Source organism: Convolutriloba macropyga, chromosome 10 (genome assembly GCF_964194025.1).
Source record: "Convolutriloba macropyga chromosome 10, txConMacr16.3, whole genome shotgun sequence".
NCBI lineage: Eukaryota > Metazoa > Xenacoelomorpha > Acoela > Convolutidae > Convolutriloba > Convolutriloba macropyga.
Window position 1 is genome coordinate 46,176,485 of NC_134477.1, and position 22,701 is coordinate 46,199,185.

A 22,701-nucleotide genomic window follows, 5' to 3' on the forward strand; every position below is an offset into this window, starting at 1 on the left:
AACAGAAGCTTCTAGCCTCATTGAGACCGTTTTCTCCGTGTTAGAACTGACAATTCCACAAACTCCACAGACAATTTTCACTTTTATTCATGAATTGAAAAACAACTTAACTGATACCGAACTACCAAATTATCATTCTGATTGATGCTTGCATTTGTCTGGCGTTTGTCTCAGGTAATTTTTTCAGAACCAATTATTCCAATTCTGGTTCGAGGAAAAGATTGACGCCTCTGAAGATGATTCAATTGTCCGAACTTGTCCCTATGAGAAATTGTAATTCAGTGCAATATTTAAGTTGCAAAATAGGGCATCGTAAAAGTTCTCAGCATCAATGAACGATTTGGTTTGTTTGTCTTTAGCCGGTGGTTGTGCACTATTAATTGTCTAAACATGTTGGGGATTTGTTGATATTCTATCCCTCGAAATTGATCATCGCAAGAACTAAGGTTATTCATTGGCATTGAGTTATATTTTCTCTCCTTGATAGTAAAACTTTCCTCAAGTGGTTAACACCTGGCCGCTAGCAATTTTTTGTGGAAATTCTCTCTAGCACTTTGAGATCGACACAGCGTCTCACTTATTCTGAAAAATTTTTTCTTTTACACATCATCAGTGGTGCATTATTCACTTTTCCTGGCTGCACATGTAAGATGCTCTTTCTGGCCATCTGTTCCAGCTTGTCTGTGAGTAAAAACTTTTGAATCTGTTGACAGCTAGTAGGTGTTGAGTTTTGATGAGTTCACATCTGGGCTGGAGAACTTTTCTAACTGGCCCAAATTCTTTGACCGATTGCACAACTGCTTGTTTTTTGTGTGTCTGCCTGCTTCCTGTCCACTCAAGCTCACAGTTAAAAATCGCTTGTTGATGTCCGTCATATATTATTAGATGTCCTACCCTGCCATCACTTATAAGTTTACCAAGCTCAATCCCTGTTCGGGATGATACTATTGAGCTGCTTGCACATGTTTCAACCTGCATTTCTATTTTGCGGTTGTTTTATGTTCGTTATCACAGACATGCTTTAAATTTGTTCATAAGTACAAAACATCCACCTAGCAGTCAAGGAGAGTCTTCATCGAAAGATTGTCTTAATCCTTGCAACAGTTTTTTTATTCTGCTTACCTGAGTTTGATTGGGGTTTCAATGTACTCGTTTTTGAGAAGTGTCTAACCTTTTTTACTCACATTTCATTATTTCATTTAGCGCAGGACATGGTCTGCTAGAACACGGCGCACCTCCACATCTAGTGCTGAATATGCAAGTTGGTCAGGAAGGTTCTTCTTTTGCTTTGTGAAACCTTAGCAAAGTAAAAAAAAATCACCTATATTTTCAATGATCATTTAAAATTATCAGATCGACCTAGTCATTTTTCTATTTGCGAGAAAGTTAGCTAATCTTTCAGTCACACTTTTTGTGGCTCTGTATACAATTGGTGATTGTTACGGAAATTCTATGAAAAATCTGGTAAGCTTTGTAAAATATTTAGTAAAATTTTTAGGTGTCTTTTATTTTCAAAATACACCACTGTTTTCGTTAAAATAAAGCAATTAGTTTTCTTTTCCTTTTCGAACACAAACTGCGACTCAGTTGCCTTACTGCAGTATGCTGAGAAATTGGAATGACAACTTTATGTTATTGCCACAGAAATGCAGTCAGGAAGGTTCAAAAATTCAGATTTTTGGTTTTGAGTTTCAGAAAATCGAGTTTGACATTGCAAACAACTGAAGTTGCCTTGTTGCACTTTCAGACCAAAAATAAGATTATTTAATCAACATATGTTTTTGCCAATTTTCCGATTCAAGCTGATTTGAAAAGGCAGCGAGGAGGACTTTTCTAGTTAATGCAAAGAACAATTTCTGACCAATCGTAGGGTTCGTTTAATTAATCTGAAGCTGTTTCTCAGGTTGAAAAACTGTGTTTCAACATTTTGAACTATGATTAGGTTGTTAATACATATAGCAGGTTAATCTTTTTGAGCGGTTGAATGATATAAAAAATAGTAGAATTTGTATCAAACAAGGAAAAAAGAATATACAATATTTACAATTGGCGAATTCACGTCCAATTTAATTCATTCTATCATATTAGTAAAACGCACAGCAGTTATGAGAAAAAAGCAATTGATGATTTGTGATTGCATTTTGTCAGAACCAGATGTGAACTTGCTACGGTCGAATCTGGCCACAGCTTCTACGTCATCACTCAAATGTTCTCTCAAATCCAACAGGAACATTCCATTGTTCGCAGTCAAGTAATTTCCTCTGTTTCCAGGTGCTATATTTGCAGGGATCAAAGTGTAATCAATTTCTGAAACAGTTCGATTTTGAAAAGATTGGAGGTTGAAAATATTATGCCCCCACCCACTAATCTGAGGAACATAAACGGAAACAACGCTCTCCTCGACGGTTCTGGAATATTTATATTTTAAGATATGATTTTTTTTCATTTTATAATATCTGATAACATCTGTTGATAAAATCTTACGTGATTAAAAAATTTTGTGATCGGAAATTTTATCTTTTCATGCCTCCTAAGGCAGCATGTAAAATATACATTTAGTCTTCATAGAATTTAAGTAAAATTGTCTGCGCTTAATCAAGGCGGATGCTTAGAAAAAGAAAACATGGAGAATGTTAATAAAAGAACAAACAATCGCATAACCATATCATTCTTTCTCAATCTCAATTACATTATGACGCGCATCTTCAATCTGGCAATTGCTCACAATACCTGCGCAAACATACATTGTCCCTTCAAGAAGCCAGTCTTAGATTATCCATGCAGGAACAAGCTTCATTTATAAATCGTTTTTACACTCCTACGTGAGTTTGTTAACAGCTGTGCTGTGATATTTGTAGTATTGCTGCAATGTTAGCTCGTTGGCGACGACAATTGTTTGCACAGTTTTCAAATAAAAAAATTGGATACGAAGAACTTCGCCTTGTAATATCTGAAGAGACAGAATGTTTAACGTGTAAGATGAGACAAGACCAAGTTTTATAGCTCAAAATCTGTCAGATCTGATACAAAGATGCTTCCCGATACAGGTATCCTACGTAAAAAAACTGCAAGATCTTAGATGATAAAAGTTTGTAGACCATTTGGGTCCTGATTGCAACAAAATTTTTTTTAAGGATAGTGAAATTGGTACCCAAAACATCAAATACCTTATATGCTACAGATACAAAAATTAATGTTGAGATTCTCAGACTTAGGTGCCTTCCAAGGAAACTGGAGTACACACATGAAGTTTCGTTTCTCGATTTCCCACCTTTTGCGAAACTGGATCAAAAAAACTCATTTGAGACGGACGTTTTCATTTCTAATCGATATGTTGTCTTCTGATTTTCGAACTAGTCTAAAAGTGAGGGGAATTTGTTGCCCAGAAGATCGATCAACCTTAATTAGAACCAACACCGAAGGTTTAAAAGAAAATGATGAAGCAAACGCTACCTTGTCTCTTTTCTGAGTTTTTCCCCTCGTCCACTCTTGCAGGATGTTAAAAGTGCTTTGTCCCAAAAAACGTTAAATTGAATAGAGATCACAAGCACAAAAGTAGAATTCACAGTGAATAAATGCAACTCGCAATCAACTAACAAATTGAGACAAATTTGACTTCAAAAATTTTAAATAAGTTCAAAATGTTATCGTGATTCACTCGCAATCTACTGAAACAAGTTGCTAACAGTTTCCTAACTAGTCTTGCAACTTTGATAACTGTTGAGAGTTTAGTCCCACTAAACCAACTGCTCTCTAGCTCAGTCGTTTCTCTCTCTCCTGTGTCGAAACTTCTCAAGTTCTCCCAAAATCTACAAAGTCAGCCAAGTTTGCCAAAGTTTATCTGTGTCACTTCAATTTATACTCAACCAACACGCTCTTATCTTAAGCAAACAAGCCTTAATCTCTTAAGTAAACATTGCAACTTACACTTGAAGTCAGTCAGATTCTGTAGGAGGGTTTTTTTAACATGCAAACAAACCAATATCGAATTATGATCTGTCATTCAACTGCTACCAACCATTGTTCAACTTTCTCCTTATCTTAGGTAAACGATCTTTGGACTCTTATGTAAACAAATCCACTCCGATTTATCTCATATATGCTCTTGACATGTCAATCAGTGTTTGCTTAGTAAATACTGAACGTGCTCTGAAAAGTTCTTATTCCTCTATTTCCGCTATCAAATTAACTAGCTGCAATCAATCCCTGTCAAAAATTATGTGTTGACTAAATAACTAAACTCAACCCCCGAAGCTAAGAGCAATTGTTATTCTGAATTGTCACAACATTTCATGCAGTTCCCCCGTAGAAACTGCCGAAAAGTCTAATATTCCTAAAAGCCCCTAAATTTGACCTCTAGATGTCATCCAAAGGTCACCCTTCCAAAATGATGGGTCAAGCTGATAAAACTGATTCTTGTTATGGAAAATGCTCTCTTAGTTGCAATTACCTACAAAGTTTCATGGCCTAACACCCACTAGAACATGAGCATGGCCCGGCACAATTTTCATCGACCTCCATGATGAACCCAAACTTCAGAACTTAATAACTGGCAAAGTAGTGGTCAAAACGTCTTCAGATAAACATTTCTAGTAAAACTCGGGTGCCACCCACCTGACTGCCAAGTTTCTTGAACTACGGATTAGACTTCGAGTCGTTTGCAATTTGAATATTTTTAACGAGTCGTGGGTGCCGAAACCCAAAGAAATCTTATTTCGTCAAAACTGACCAGGGTGGGTATAAGTATACAAATATATTTGTCACAAAATGTCTCAGGTTATCAAATTATTACCATTTCAAAGTCATTCGGCCGCTCAAAAAGGCCAATTTTCGGTTTTCGGTACTCAGTTTTCCCTAAACACCGACTTCTGGTTGCACCCGGAAGTTTTAAAAAAGCACCAATAGAAAGCCCTTAAAAAGTTACACTAACACTCCAAAAATAATAAGGCTGCTACCATTTTTTTACGAGCGATTCAAATTTTACGTACCGAAGCACCGGCGAGCGGTTCAATGTTTCAATGCTTTCAAATATTTTTAGTGAAAACTGCCTTTTCTTATTTGAAAATGCTAAGTACTTTCTTTCACAAATTCCTAAACCCTTCCCATGATTATATGCAACATTACTCTAGACTTAACACCCATTTCAACCCTTAACTAGCTTTATATCATACTCAAACAGTCATATTTCTATCCAAAATATCGGCAACCTTCAAATCACATCACTTCCGGTGCAAGTAGCTCGGGGTTGGTTGGTCGCATTGGCCAAAAATGTATACCAGCCTGAAAGGACCATTAAGTGTACCTAAAATTAAAATTTGGTAAACGTTGGCTGAATATAACTCTTCATGGGGGTGCCGTTTTGATCTAATATGTGGTATTTTGAAAAACTGATAAGATGCCTTTTTATTTACTCTAAATCAAAAAAACGCTACTTAACTAACTCAGATCGAAAACGTGTAACCGGCCGCACATCCCTTCTATATATGTACAATCATTAGGGGAACATCCCCAAAAATTTTCAGAGTTCAAGGATGAAAATAACTTACAGAGATGAGGTGTACCAGGTTTTGGGTGCCCATTATTTTACAAATTCAAAATCGCACTTTTAGTTACTTCAAACTGAAATTCTAACTCTGTTCAAAGTATCTAGTTCACCTTAAATGTTCGCTCTCTTGTTTACATTTAAATCACTCAAATTTAAATCACTCATTTCGACTTTGACATGATGCACAAATACAACATTGCTAAGTTAACCAAAATATATCGACAGCTCAATATGCTTTTGTTCATCAATTTGTTTGTTTGAGATATATCACTCAATTCCCGTCTCTGGCGCCTTCGAAACATTAATCCATTAAGAGAGAATGCTTATTTCAAACACCTAATTAACTTGTCTAAGTTGACCTAAATTATCTAACTTACTCGCAGTATCCACTCATGACACTTTACTGCATTCTACACCATAATTTATTTCACCTGTTTTGACAATTTTTGAGCGCTCTTGACCGCTTCTAAGCAAACATTTTGTCAGCTTTTTTAGTACAGGCAGATTCTAATGTAAAACCCCACAGCCAGACCTGTTTAAAAATTGGCTGATTTACCTGTTTAAAAATTTGCTGATAACAATTTAATTATAGCTCTGCGTTTATTCGACTCCTAAATGAGTCCGTTCGATTCTGGTTACGTATCGTTATAAAAACATCAGTCAATGGCGACCTTTTTGTTTGCATCAAAATCCGGTTAAAAATTGTCCGTTTCTAACGGTTTCTAATGGTTATTTCGTTAAAATATCAGCCAATATTTGTCCTTTTCTTAACTACCGATCTAATGAATATAATTGGGAAGCCATCTTCAACCGCGCATGGTAGCCAAAAATCTACAAATAGCAAAGCGCCGATAAAAATTAATCCAACGAAATGAACGAATAACTTACTATTTCCTGGTCCGTTAATACCAGCAATGAGATGTTCACCAGCAGCAGTCTGAGTATAGCCCATTTCTTGGTAGTACATTATAGCCACACAGCGCTGTCTATTGGTGCCATCATAGCCATTGTCACAGACAACACTCAACTGAAACGACATCTGATAACAGTTTGAATATTAAACCATTAGTTCTGACAAGGATCAGATTTTAAATTCAAAGCATGGAAACACACCCTGCATTCAAATACCACCTGCGAAAATTTCTTTATTTAACGCATTGAGGGTTTATAAAGAACTTAGGTTAACATTGGTTGGAGTACCTAAGAAACAACAGAGCCAACAGCAAAATTTTGTCAATAAATAATAGTTGCTCCCAATCATTAGTGTGCAGCCAGGTTGCGAGCGAGTCGGCCTCTCCGTGGCAACATTCCACCTTCTGATTGGAGGAGGGTGCTGTGATACCTGATGTATCTTTATTTTATTAATTCCTTTGATGCAGCATATTTTATATGATGCCTTATATTTAGTTCATTTATTTAACCTTCATATTTTGTTCAGTTCGTGTCTTGTCATCTGCCGTTAACTTTCTGCTTAGTTTCCCGCCCCGTGATCAGACATGTCTGATCACGCATTCACGTTGTTTATGAGTGTTCATATTTCCATAATTTCATTCTCTGTAATTTTGCTATTCAAGTCAGTTCACTAAATTCTCTTATTGAATTCCGCTCCGCAGATAAGCGCAAGCAAACTGAATCAGGATTTCGCACCGCGAATCACCAAGTAATAATTTCTACGTATACTTGCACTGCAAATCACTACTCTGAATAAGTAGAGTACGACATGGCTCAGTCAGCAACTAAACGAACACCCCTTGGAATCGACCCTTTCGGGGACAAACCTACACCAGATCCCCCTCTTCGCTGGGCGAAATGGACAGTACAGTACAAATTGGCACTTCTGGCCAAAGAAAACATCATTTCGGACACGCTACTCGGGCCTAAACCTGAAATGGTAGAGCTCCTTCTGGAGCCTATCTACGAAGAGACAATAGTGGGTGCATCCGCACAATCAAAGAGGGAGAGGAACGCGCGCAACGCGCAACAAAAGATGAACTGGCAAAACAAATGCCAACGGCTCATTGAAGTGGGTATCATGTGTGGTGATAAACCGTGGTCGTTAGCAGACCGCAAAACAGTCTCCCTACTCAATCTAAGCATCGGGATAGAGGGCCGCCGCATTCTCAATTGTAAGAACCCGCACATCAAGATTGACACTTTAGCTACTGTTGACTTTTGGAAAATTGTGGAGGAAGCATTCATCCGTCCACGTAACATAACATTCGATCGCCATGTTTTCTTAATTACAAAACAACTCCGGGGAGAAACAGTAGAACACTTCTACGGCAAACTAAAGGAATTGGCTGAGAACTGCGATATTGAGAATAAAGAAGAGACCCTGATACGAGATGTCTTTATCACTAATCTGATGGACAGTGAAATTCAATAGGAGCTTTAAAAACAAACGGTCGAACCGCGGCAGGCGTTAGAACTAGCAATCAATATGGAACTCGGGATGCGGAATCAACATCAGATACAGTACCACAACAAGATCGTTGTTCCTACAAATGTTAACGCCGTTCAGTTCAACAATAACCCACGAAGACCGTATCGGCAGAACACGAATAATGTCCCAAAACAAAACAATCGATCAACACTCTATTGCTCAAATTGCGGCGGAACTTGGCTCCCAATTCATCGTGAAAAATGCATTGCGAAGGGGAACACATGTAATAATTGCGGGCTACCAAACCACTTTGCGAAGGTCTGCCGTAAACAAAAGAACACGAATACAAAGCCACAGGACCCCAAGAAAAAGATGGTACGTAGGGTAGAAGAAGAGCCACACCCGGAGGACTCTGTTAATTTCCTTCAACCAGCTAAACTCTACGAATCGGACTACAGTATTGGAGAGGAGGACACTACAGTCGCGATGATTGAAACTGCTGTAGCAAAAGTTGAACCTCTCAACATGTCTCTCAAGATCGGTAATGTCAATACCACACTACTCGTGGACTCCGGGAGTGCATGCAGTATACTCAACCGCTCACTCGCGTCGCAGGTGGTACAAAGCAGCTCTCGTGCATTCTGGATCCATGAAACGACGCCTCCTCAACTACGGACCTTCTCAAATGAACCTATACAAGTCGAGGGGAAGATTCAAGCCCCAATAACAAGCAAAGGTTGGGCATGTGACTCAGCCACTTTCACAGTCGTAGCTGACGGTTTAAAGTCCTTAATAGGTCGTGATCTGTTTGACCAACTTGGACTTGCTGTAACTCAATCTACATTTCTGAAAGGTAACCGTGTCATTAACATTGCATCTCCTGAATTTAAAGAACAGATAGCCAAAACTTTTCCTGGTTTGGTATCACGTATTGGAAAATTAAAAAATCATGTAGCAAAATCTAAATTTCACAAAGACTTTCAACCTAGATATCAAAAGGTAGACGTATCCCTATTAACCTTCAAGACAAAATTAATACTGAACTTAGGAAATTGCTAGCCGAAAAACTAATCTTAAAACTTTCAAGTTGTCCCGACAAATATTTCATATCGCCCATTGTAGTTACGGTTAAGAAAAACCAAACGATAAAGCTTGCACTGGATTCAAAAGTATTAAACAAAGCCATTCACAAGAATAAATATCAGATGCCGAACAATGATACGCTAATTGAATCTATATCTCAACAAATAAGTGCTCCAGCGCCGCAAAGCACAACATATTTTTCTACAATTGATTCGAAATACGCGTACAGTGAGTTAAATCTGGATGCTAATACAGCTAATCATTGTAATTTCAATATCATTAGTGGTGATATGACTGGAACTTATAGATTTCAAACATGATTTTACGGACTTACGGATATACCAGCTGAATTTCAATAAGCTATGGATTACACTCTAATTGGCGTACAAAATACATATTGTTTTTTGGATGATATTCTGATAGTTAGCAAAGGCTCTTTGACTGAACACAAAATTTATGTAATGAAATGCCTACAACGATTAGACGACAAAAATCTTAGGATAAACCTTCCCAAATGTCATTTTGGAAAATTAAAAATTGATTGGCTTGGATATCATAACTCACAATCGGGTATCTCGCCCCTCGAAACTAAAACAGCTGCGATTTTGGCTCTTGAGGCTCAAAAACTCTAAAAAAAACTCCGTTCCTTTTTGAGATCAGGTCATTATATTGGAAAGTTCATTCCTAATCTTGCTCAAATAAGTCAACTTTTTCGTCCATTAGTGAAAAAGTCTTCAAAATTCCTCTGGACAGCAGAAGATGAGAATTGCTTTATAGAAATTAAGAATCGCATCGCGAACGCAACCGCAAAAAGCCACTATAACCCGCAACTCGAAACACGCGTAAAATTTGATGCGTCCTGTTCCGGCCTGGGTGCAGCTCTTGAACAATTAACTGTAGATGGGCGGAAACCAATTGCATTCGAGTCTCGGTTTTTAAATTCTTGCGAAGAACGTTATAGTGTAAATGAACTTGAACTTTTGGGTGTAGTCTGGTCAACAGAATATTTTAAAAATTATGTGTATGGAAAGCATTTTAAAGTGATTACGGGTCACCATGCACTTCTCTCGATGATGAAAGAGAACAGATCTAATAAGTCGTATAATAGTAGATTGACCCGCTGTGTCGACCGTCTTCTTCCTTTCCAATTCGACATTGAACACCTCCCTGGGGCGAAAATGGGTTTGGTCGATTATATTTCCCGAAACCCGTCTCAAAAAGCTAAAAAGGTTTCTGCATACGACGAGGAATTTATTGTTGAAAAACTAAAGTTAGTTTCAAAATCCATTAACGCATTAGAATTAAATATCACACATTCCGCATCCCATTTACATTAGTTGTTAGCAAACCACACTCTCGCTTTGCAAAATACACCTAAAATTGAGGCACATGATTCCGTATCGCAAATTAAACCTAAAGTTGAGACCAGCACTAAATCAATAAAATCAATTAGCACACACGCCGCTCGAGTAAGCGAACATGTCTTTAGCAATTCACTCGCTCCGCGAAAACAAGCCTCAAATATTATTTGTGAATTAAGCAATTTAAGATATGCAATACCCGCGTCGCAAAATCCAATTCACACTTCTCTCGCTCTGCAAAATACCAACAAAAGTAAACAATTAATCCAAATTAGGAATAAAGTAGCATTCACGCAGCGCGAGCCTCAAATTATTCAATCACAAATCCCACCAATTAAATCACATTCCACAAATATCTCTAAAAGTCATCACCCAAAATTAAAATCAGTGCTTTTTGCCTCTTGCTACTCTACAATTCAGTCGCATACTCTGCAATCTAAAAATTCAAATTTAAATCACTCATTGCCGGTCTTAAAATACATCAATACAATAAATAAAATGCCTTCTAAGAAGCGAATAACTCGTGTCCGATTTAATGATGCCTCCCGCGTAGCGGAACAGCAATCCACAAGTGGAAATGCAACTCGCCCCGCAAGTCAGCGATCAATTTCGCCAAGCACCTCCCGCGCGGCGAATTAACAAGTCGAATTTTCAAGTAATCCTCGCGAAGCAAGTTCACCACTCAACGTAAACCCGACATCCCCGACCCATTCATCAAACGCTAGCACTCCACTAACCCCAAGTCCGCATGTTCCGACATTGGACTACATAGTGTCGAAAATCTTCAACAATTCGTTAATCGCTTTTTTAACGAGTAAAGATGCCGTATTAAAGGAGGTATTAAAGGAGACTGCATCCTGACAAATAATGAGAGCCGCTTAAAAGCTCTCAATCCTTATATTCATTCGTACTGGAAGAACCTCCACGTGCGCTCCGGGTGCGTTTGCATTGACGAGAAAGTGGCAATACCAAACGTATTTTGCGAGGCGCTAATCGACGATATCCACGCAAGTCACCTGGGCACTTTGGGAATGATTTGTATGGCCACACATTGCTAGTGGCCATATATACACCGCGAATTAATCGTCAAAGCCACTGAGTGTAAACCCTGCACGGTAATTGGTAAGAATCTTAAATCTATTATTCCCGCCAAGCAATTCAATCCTCCCATACCATGTGTAGAACCAAATCAAGAAATACAAATTGATTTCGGGGGTCCAATTTTTTGGGTTAATGAAGTGTACTTTCGGGCAGCAATTGATAGTTTCTCTAAATACCTTACTGCATATATCTATGATAAAGCTAATGGACCAAACGTTTTGAAGTTTTTGGACATATACATTGAAATTCATGGAATTCCAAGATCCATTCATTTAGATGAAGCAAAATGTTTAGTCGGAAATCAAGTAAAGACTTTTTGTGATAAGAAGAATATCGACATCATTGAAGCTTTGGTGGAAAGACTTATTCAAACAATTAAGAATAGACTCGCATGTATTAAAGAGGAGAAATTGCCTACACGCGACATTCATGTAAAGCATGCATTAAAGATAATAATACACCAATTGCGAATGTGTAAACAAATAACAACAAAGACCTCTCCTTTCGAAGCACATTTTTGAAGAAAGCCTAACACCCCGCTAAGCGTGATCGCAACCAGGCCTAATTTGTTAAACCTAACGTATAAGAATATTATAAATCATTATTTAGACGAGGACACAGTGATGCCGGAAGAAATTCTCCCTGACGACAAGTGGGTGAATGGATATTGTAGTGATATCGAGGTGGAGATCGGCATGTCCCGGGCATCCACAGAAGCGAGGAATAGAGAGAGGGCCAGTACGGACGGAGAATCCCGGTTCTTGAAGACAAAGGCGATCCGACCCATTCCCCTGAAGGAACGTGCGGTGGAGCTAAATCTTGCACGGAAAGTGCATGGCAAGAGACGCTCCAAAAAGAACCTTGAGGGACTATATGAGGTACTTGCGCCGGGATCTCATATTTTAAAAGTAAGCCCTACAACATCCACTATCATGGAGTCCAGTAAACCGGTTGTGACGGTACGCAATAGCGATATTGCAAAATTCGGCACACAGATGGAACGACAAACTCCCCTAAAGGCCTATGCAGACCGAAGAGGGCCTCGATCCGGCGAAAAGATACTGGAAGAACTGATACACAGCCACATCAAGGAATTTACCCGCAAACAAAAAGGGGACAAAAAGATGAAACACAGGAAACGACAACCGGGCAGCGGGGTCTCGTCGACCAAATCGAACATTTCGCGCGCGATGCGAGGACGAGTTCCAAAAGTGCCCAATTTTCTCGCCATGCGAAATCAGCAACCGACAACTGTAACAACCTCGCATAGCGAACATCACGCATCGTCTTCATCCACTACTCCGGCCGCGGCAGCTCAACACACGCGCACTTCCGATCGTACCCGACGCAGCCCTTCCTATTACGGATTCAAAAGTTCTCCACCTAACTCCACTATTCTGCCTCCACCAAAACTACCCCGCCGAGCGGGAGCTGCGGAAAGCTTTCAACCACTACCCGAATCAATCGTAGAGTCAGTGCAACATATAGCTGAAAATCAGCCCGAAGAGCAGAATATATCTCCTCTCATTGGTCAAGTGTCACCACCCGCCCCTCGGAATCCACCATTAATTGAGATTGATACTCCCACTCTCGTACAATCAATGACAGCACTCGAGGCGGAAAAACAGCATTCGGACAATGATGAGTGGGATATGTAAACTGTACTCAAACTGCAAAACATTTCATATTTTATTAATCATCTGTTTTTTAGTTATGATAACCAGTAAATATATCGCTATTATTTATTTAACCGGGCACCTCGTATTAATTTGTAAAAATTGTTATTATTTATGCTTCGAAAATTGTTTTTTACAATTTTCTTTCTCGATGTAAGGGGTATGTGATACCTGATGTATCTTTATTTTATTAATTCCTTTGATGCAGTATATTTTATATGATGCCTTAAATTTAGTTCATTTATTTAACCTTCATATTTTGTTCAGTTCGTGTCTTGTGATCTGCCGTTAACTTTCTGCTTAGTTTCCCGCCCCGTGATCAGACATGTCTGATCACGCATTCACGTTGTTTATGAGTGTTCATATTTCCATAATTTCATTCACTGTAATTTTGCAATTCAAATCAGTTCACTAAATTCTCTTATTGAATTCCGCTCCGCAAGTAAGTGCAAGCAAATTGAATCAGGATTTCGCATCGCAAATCACCAAGTATTAATTTCTACGTATACTTGCACTACGAATCACTACTCTGAATAAGTAGAGTACGACAGGTGTCATTACAAATAATCCTTCGTTACATTGGATTTTAAAAAGTGTAGATTTTCATAACACCTTTAAAATCAATCAGTTTGCTGGCTCAATTTATTTATATCGACTAACTCAATTTACCTATATTGTCCGCCATAAAAAACTTACTGCTGCAAAGGCAATAATAAATGTTGTCTCTTAAACTTCTGGCAGAAAAACGGCTATCTTGCAGGATTCCGATAAAATTAGGACTTCGTTCCGGATGAGCTGTATTTATCATTTTCATGGTGATAAAACTTGAATATTGTTGATATGTTTGTTTTGCGCACTGTATTTTGCGCACTTTTTTGTTCAAGTTTCGTTTTCTTTTTTTTGCAATAAAGGCAGACGAACTTATTCTGGCTCCGATAAGGGAAACCCTTGAGTATTTAATGTTTATTCTTCCTTATTGCAAAATTTCTTAAAATAGATTCTGTCTCAATATTGTTGCGGGAATACTCCAAGCTCATTTAGGGCCAAGTTAGAAGACACTGATTAACTGTGACGAAAGGATTATATAACAAGGTTCCCTCTGAAAGACACAATTTGGACACTTTAGCAGACAAACTAGGCATGTTACAGAAAATATTTATTTTGCAGGAATATGATAACGTTAGCTTGTAGGAATCTGATCAACGCATGATTCACATAAGAGGGAATATAAACCATTACATTTTTATTGTTAATATTTTTCTACTATTCGTTCAAAAGATTTGATAATAATTTAATGTTCATCATTTTATTATTCGATAATAGGGTGTTTTGGAATTATTTTTGGGCAGCCTGTTTTTGGGCAGCCATGGTAACACGAGTTCTTACTAGAGACACTAAAGGCTCCCGGGTCCAATTTCCATCAACAAAATTACTTGTAAGATTATCAATGTAATCCGGGCAGGCTTCATATAGCATATTCAAAAGTTATTAGTATTATTTGTGGTTGAATTTGATGTGCGAGCAAACTGGGGATAATAATTCCTATAGGTGATAGTTACTCAACTAACTTTGTGCGTAAGATATAAGAACTGATTGCATACGGACATTCATAAATCTTAATTCTGGATTGTATTTTACAGCCCTCACTCACAGTCCATTCACGCACTAAAAGGGGCTTTCTACAGCATAAAAATACGAACACGAAACAAAAAATTGAGGGAAGTGCTGCCACCAAAAAACGACAAATTTTTACCATTTGAACAGATTAAAATGAGAAACGACAAACCTGCAAAAACTGACCGTTAAATAACAATTTTGTCAATTTTATAAAATTTGTTAATGCAAAACTTTAAAACTTTTGATAGATAGCAGAAAAATTAATTAACTCAAATTGCAACTAGAACAGATATTTATGTGTTACTTCATTTTGTTATCAACGAAAGGAACTAGATAACTAGTTGACCAAAATTTTCATAGGATAGCAGTTGTTTTTCGGTGGTCAGATCAAACTGCAAAACATTTCATATTTTATTAATCATCTATTTTTTAGTTATGATAACCAGTAAATATATCGCTATTATTTATTTAACCGGGCACCTCGTATTAATTTGTAAATATTGTTATTATTTATGCTTCGAAAATTGTTTTTTACAATTTTCTTTCTCGATGTAAGGGGTATGTGATACCTGATGTATCTTTATTTTATTAATTCCTTTGATGCAGTATATTTTATATGATGCCTTAAATTTAGTTCATTTATTTAACCTTCATATTTTGTTCAGTTCGTGTCTTGTGATCTGCCGTTAACTTTCTGCTTAGTTTCCCGCCCCGTGATCAGACATGTCTGATCACGCATTCACGTTGTTTATGAGTGTTCATATTTCCATAATTTCATTCACTGTAATTTTGCAATTCAAATCAGTTCACTAAATTGTCTTATTGAATTCCGCTCCGCAAGTAAGTGCAAGCAAATTGAATCAGGATTTCGCATCGCAAATCACCAAGTATTAATTTCTACGTATACTTGCACTACGAATCACTACTCTGAATAAGTAGAGTACGACAGGTGCCATTACAAATAAACCTTCGTTACATTGGATTTAAAAAAGTGTAGATTTTCATAACACCTTTAAAATCACTCAGTTTGCTGGCTCAATTCATTTATATCGACTAACTCAATTTACCTATATTGTCCGCCATAAAAAACTTACTGCTGCAAAGGCAATAATTAATGTTGTCTCGTAAACTTCTGGCAGAAAAACGGCTATCTTGCAGGATTCCGATAAAATTAAGACTTCGTTCCGGATGAGCTGTATTTATCATTTTCATGGTGATAAAACTTGAATATTGTTGATATGTTTGTTTTGCGCACTGTATTTTGCGCACTTTTTTTGTTCAAGTTTCGTTTTCTTTTTTTTGCAATAAAGGCAGACGAACTTATTCTGGCTCCGATAAGGGAAACCCTTGAGTATTTAATGTTTATTCTTCCTTATTGCAAAATTTCTTAAAATAGATTCTGTCTCAATATTGTTGCGGGAATACTCCAAGCTCATTTAGGGCCAAGTTAGAAGACACTGATTAACTGTGACGAAAGGATTATATAACAAGGTTCCCTCTGAAAGACACAATTTGGACACTTTAGCAGACAAACTAGGCATGTTACAGAAAATATTTATTTTGCAGGAATATGATAACGTTAGCTTGTAGGAATCTGATCAACGCATGATTCACATAAGAGGGAATATAAACCATTACATTTTTATTGTTAATATTTTTCTACTATTCGTTCAAAAGATTTGATAATAATTTAATGTTCATCATTTTATTATTCGATAATAGGGTGTTTTGGAATTATTTTTGGGCAGCCTGTTTTTGGGCAGCCATGGTAACACGAGTTCTTACTAGAGACACTAAAGGCTCCCGGGTCCAATTTCCATCAACAAAATTACTTGTAAGATTATCAATGTAATCCGGGCAGGCTTCATATAGCATATTCAAAAGTTATTAGTATTATTTGTGGTTGAATTTGATGTGCGAGCAAACTGGGGATAATAATTCCTATAGGTGATAGTTACTCAACTAACTTTGTGCGTAAGATATAAGAACTGATTGCATACGGACATTCATAAATCTTAATTCTGGATTGTATTTTACAGCCCTCACTCACAGTCCATTCACGCACTAAAAGGGGCTTTCTACAGCATAAAAATACGAACACGAAACAAAAAATTGAGGGAAGTGCTGCCACCAAAAAACGACAAATTTTTACCATTTGAACAGATTAAAATGAGAAACGACAAACCTGCAAAAACTGACCGTTAAATAACCTTTTTGTCAATTTTATAAAATTTGTTAATGCAAAACTTTAAAACTTTTGATAGATAGCAGAAAAATTAATTAACTCAAATTGCAACTAGAACAGATATTTATGTGTTACTTCATTTTGTTATCAACGAAAGGAACTATGTAACTAGTTGACCAAAACTTTCATAGGATAGCTGTTGTTTTTCGGTGGTCAGATCTGGAAACTTTTTATATCTATTGGGACAAATTTTGGAGGTATAAAACTGTAATTCGTCAAAAATGCCCAGGCTTTGCTGGAAGCGCCAAATAAATGACAAAAACTATGCAGTAATATCAGTTAATGAGGTAAAAATTTTTCAACAAGAGGCTAAATGCGCTGAAAAGAAAAAAGTAGCTTTTAAGCGTTTATCTCGCATAACTAAACGCTCAATATAGCGTTGACTTAAGAGAAAATTTTTGCTAAAATTTTTGAGTAATTTGGCAATAGTTGTACATAGTTAAGCGCTTAATTTAGCGTTGAATTACTCCATTTGTCCGCCTTAGAAGTGCACTCAGTAGTATGATTCATAAAGAAAACAATTTCATTGAAAGCTAAGGTTGAGTGACAACGTATTGGGTTTCAACCATCAGGACAAAAATGTAAGTTGACAGTTTTTCTGACATAATTGTTGAATAATACTTAAGCTCTGTATTCTCTGGCAATTATATTATTAAACGATAGTTCCTTATCTTACATTTTTTTCATAATGCTACCTGGGTAACCATTTCTGTAGATGAAATTTTTGCGAAGGTAAGATGATGAAAGTTTTGCTCGAAAGTATTTTGGTCCATAAGAAGACTATTCACCTGGAAAGTGTTGGTATTAACAATATCAATCGGCCGATCACCCACATGATACCAAGTTGCAATGTATCCAAAGTTAGCATCAAATTTTGGATCTTGTAGCTTGAATATTACAGTTGACAAGTCATTATCCGACATCCGTCGATATGAGACCTCGGCACCATCAATATCTCGTTTCTGTCGCGTACCCGAGACAAATTTGTTCTGAATCAAAGCCGGCGCAATTATGTACTCTCTCAAGTCGAAAAAATCTGAGGGAGTGATTGAAATTGCAGACGCATTTTTGCAATCAAGCACAACATAGCCATCGTTGCATATACAAACTTTATTAAATTGAATGTCGAATAATTTAACGTTGTTGCTCAGCTGGACAGGATCCGAACATATGCCATCAGTGAGTGGATTCAAACTATTACCAGCGTCATCACCAATCGGAAAATCAGCGCAGAAACTGTCCGGGTTAAGAGGTATGATTGGGTCACGTGATCCCCTTTGGTCCAATTCAAACAACCAGGTTCTAGTGTAATCGTTATTATTTGTTGTCGGCAAATGTGTCACATTCTCTGTTCCAGATCCCTTCACTTCCCACAGTGTTACTAAAAAAATAAGATTTCAATCAAACAAACAGAAATAGAAGCTCTCTAAAACTCTCTCGTGTAAAATCACACGATTTCTTTCGTGTGATCAAAATTCATGCAATTTTTCGTGCGGAAAAAGCGTCTTGTGTAATTTCACATGAAAAAATCTTCCACGTATGATGAAAAATTACATGAACACTTACTCTGCTTTAAGTGTTGAAATATCATTCCATTTGAAATGTCATTCCAAGTGCAACAAAATCTAAATCTCACAAAATACAAAGCAATCAGTATGCCTGCCCATAACAATTCAAATATCACACTACAAAACGACATTCGACAAACAATCCAACCACCCCAATCTGCAACAGAACTATTCTTGAAATTTTTCAGGTGGACAGCGAATGATCAGACACCGGAAAACATTTTTAATTGATGGAACGGAGGCCCATCTCCTCTATAAAACCGACGATTTAGATGACATCAAGAAAGTAAATGTGAAAGATATAACAAAAAAATAAGCGCAATGGGAATTAAGGGACTAGATAATTGGTGCTGCAAACTACAAAACAAACAGTTCAAAGTAACAATCTAAAACTTATATGATTGCTCACAATTTTAAAGAAAAGAGCAGAAAGAAAACAACGCAACCGGGTTGTTGATAAACAGCTTCACATGACATAATTGCAATAATTATGACAACTTTTCAGCCCGTTAGACCGTAACACTGAGTGTTATTTGACTACTGCTCACCTGCAGAAGAACACTGACTGCAGCCTAACTAGTTTCAAAAAGACGTAAGTTGTAATTTATCAAACTTTTATTTTAAATAGCATTAATAATTGAGTAGAAATATTAAGAAACGGTATTTACTGCTCTTCCGAATCAGTCAAAAACTTAGCTTTGCTTTTTTTGTTTGAAAACGTCAGCGCAATAATAACAGCGTCAAATCCATTATGCAATCTAACTTTTAAGTAATGAATTTGTTTAGAAAAACTAAATATTCACAGACGCATCTTACTTGAGTCTGTAACACAAATTTTTAATCTGAATTTTATTAGACATCTTCAACTATCTTTAATCCTGTTATCTACCATTTTTCTCCAATTACTTCAATGAAATAAATCAGTTATATTATTGTTCAACCCTTCCGTTTTTTTTACCCTGGTGGCACTTTATATGTTGTTATATAGCACACCCAGGTTAAAGTCCAGACCAAAATGGCCTCTGATCAGACCTTCCCAGACGAAAGCGACCTCTGATCAGACCGAACCAGACCGAATTGTCCTCTGATCAGGCTAATGTGCGCTTGAAAGTCACTCCCTGATCAGACTAGTGTGCGCTCAAAACCACCTCTGATCAGACTGAAGTGCGCTCGAAATCTACTCTAATCCGACTGAATTGCGCTTGGAATTGCCTATATGATCAGACTAAAGTGCACTAGAAATCGCTTCTTACCAGACTAAAGCGCGCTCAAAGTGGCCCCTCATTACACTAAAATGCATTCAAAATAGTCCGACCAGAGGATGATTTTGAACATGAACAAATCTGGGGCACAAAAGTTATATGCCCAATAAGCTGAGGGGCATATATATCCACTAGTCAACTACTGCAGCGTTTTTCATCTCATGTTTTTCTGCGTTCTACAGAAACAGATTTCAAGTACAAAATTTTTTGAACTAAAATTAGAGCATTCGATTGCAATGTTGCAGAACGTAACTATGTAACAACTGTTGAAAAAACAATTCTCAGATTGCCAAATTTAATCACATTTTTGTAAACCGTGAAACTAAAGTTTGGTGAAACAAGACTTCATTGTCGAGGCCTTAATAATTTTGCTAGTCCTAAAACGATATAAGCTGAAACATTGTCAATAGCTTGTTGATGTTATTTTTTTCCTCTAGAGTTATGAAACTAGTAAAACACGTGTTTTGACAATGCCATAAGATAGTGAACCAAACTATGATTCCCACATCCTCTGAGCTCATTGCAACTTTCGGCCAAGTTGCACACAGTATGCTTTCTAACAAATGTCCGAAAATTCATTGGTCGTGAAACCAATTTTTTTGCTCAAAGCGAAAGTATTTCAAAACGTCACTTTTCGGCAGCAATGACGGTTTGAGCGGTCAATCTACTTTTTTTTCAGAAAACATTTTTGTTTTTTCTGTTTGCTGTATCAAATTGAAAAATGATAAGATCAACTTTTTTTTAAAAAAATTGAACTCACTGGATCATATTAACAACCAATTCGGAATAGTTTACGCCAAAAAATCGTAGTTTAAAGTTTTGAATGAATCGCAACACCACATTTTTTATCAAAATATAGGCAGCAGTGTAGAAATAAGAAACGGATGTAAAACTCAAGTAAAATATTGCAAATTTTTTTGTGAATCACCTGAGATAGTAAGTTCACCCCAAATCACTTTTCAAAATGGCTTTTCAAAATGGCAAAATTTTCCAAGCCAAACGGTCGAGAAACTATTGACAAAACAGTGGTTTATAAATAAAAAAAAAGGTTATTGCTGTTTATTTTCAACTACAAAAAATTCATTGCTCACAATTTCATAATTAAGTGCTGTCATGGCTTTCCAATTCATTTTCAGTCGAACTCTAGAAGCTCAAATCATTTTAATTTAAAAATATGTTTAAAGAATTGAAGGTTTGCTGGAGAATCAGAAATAAGGATAGCTAGGAAAATACAACTTAAAAAATTATCTTGCAGCTGTTTTTTAATCCTTGTGGAAAAATTGACAACACTTTTTTCAAATTTCAAAAAAAAATAAGAAATTGTGGGAAATTTCTACTGGCTTCTTTGGATTTTACACAGTGTTGTTTTTAAAATCTTTGAAAGAAAATCTTCGGTTTCTTCTGGCTAAAAAAAACTATAAGTATACGCAAAACTGAGGGTTGATGTCGTACATAGAAGCACTGTAGATTTTCAATGTGCAATCTATAAAATAATAGAAAAAGGGACAAAAACTATTGTCTAACTGTCTGGTCCGTTCATTCCAAAGCGCATGTATTGTCCATTATCAACTATTTGGGTAAGGCTGGCGATATCGAACTCAAACAAGCACCTCTTCACGCCCATACCATCAGTGCCACAAGATATGAAAATTTGCCTGTTCCCACTGGTAAAATCCCACACAGCTCCGATCTCGAACCCGTAATTGTAACAAGGTATCGCATCTCTAAAGTAATTTGGATTGTCAATTGTTTTCAGTACAGCTGATTTGCTGTCATCCGAATCAAACAGAGCAGCCGCAATAACTGTGGTTGGAGGGTCCAGCAAATCATTTGGGTTCTTCAAATTGGCAGATTGCCCGGCGACTGTTATGTAGCCATCGTGGCACAGGTAGATTGAAGTTACAGTCGTGGTTCCCACTTTGAACGATTCCGGTAACACGTAAGGTTCCGAAGCACATCCTTGAGCGTTTGTTACAGTCGCTACAATTGCGTCGTCCGCAAATGCAGTAGCGATGACCAATGCACTGAAGGCCAGCTTTAGAAAATTCATATCGTTTCAGTTTATCAGCAATAATTTTCTTCAATAACCAACTTTTGCGTGCTTTCAAAAGCGTTTCTACGATGATTCTACAACTATTTAAAAATGCTTTAACTGCAAAATAAGTAGACCTGCTGTCTCAAAGTATTGTAACAAACTGGTTTTTCTCGAATGGTTTTTGTCTTTTTTCACAATTCTTCGTTTATCAAACTGCCGGCCAATCACATTAGTTCCAATTTCTGTAGTAAACTGATAGCTAACAAAAACGTTCAAATTTTGCATTATTTTCATGTTGATCAGAAGTATAATTTTACATATGGTCGGTCTGGTTTATGAGCAGCTGCCGGCATTAAAAATTAATTTGCTGAAAGTTTTCTGTTGTTTACTTAATTTTCAACCAAACGGTGAACTAAAATTTTTGTGTTTGTCGGCTATATCACAAGCCATGACATGACCGTGCAAAGATAAGAACACTTCTTTTTAATGTAAGTTGTCTTCAAATCGATAGAACGATAGAAAGTTTTCTCCTGTTTTCCTTGTGTTTTTTAAATCGTTTATATTCAACTTCTGAATAATGAAAAAAAATTAAATTTGTGTTGTCTTTGTCTCGAAGTCAAATTAATATTGTGGCGGAATAGGGGAGGGGATGAATTTCTTCTCATTGCCCATATTTTTCCAGTCAGCAATTGCTGTATTTCCCATTGAAAAATATAAGCAATATAAACTGAAAAGCATATAGATCAGATAATAATTAATTATAAGGGTTTTTTAGAAGAAGCTATCCAGGTTTTTTGAAATATTTACTACTGATCTGTTACTGGA

General features: G+C 36.9%; 1 protein-coding gene across 1 annotated transcript; it reads right to left on the minus strand.

The window, feature by feature from the left end:
• Nucleotides 1-1,913: 1,913 nt before the first annotated feature.
• On the minus strand, nucleotides 1,914-22,037 carry LOC142348598 (uncharacterized). Its single transcript, XM_075399996.1, has 4 exons — nucleotides 21,366-22,037; nucleotides 17,800-18,392; nucleotides 6,434-6,572; nucleotides 1,914-2,307 (listed from the first exon to the last, which is right to left on the minus strand). Exons 1-4 carry the CDS (start codon nucleotides 21,889-21,891, stop codon nucleotides 2,072-2,074), a joined length of 1,494 nt encoding a protein of 497 aa, XP_075256111.1. The 5' UTR covers nucleotides 21,892-22,037; the 3' UTR covers nucleotides 1,914-2,071.
• Nucleotides 22,038-22,701: the final 664 nt, after the last annotated feature.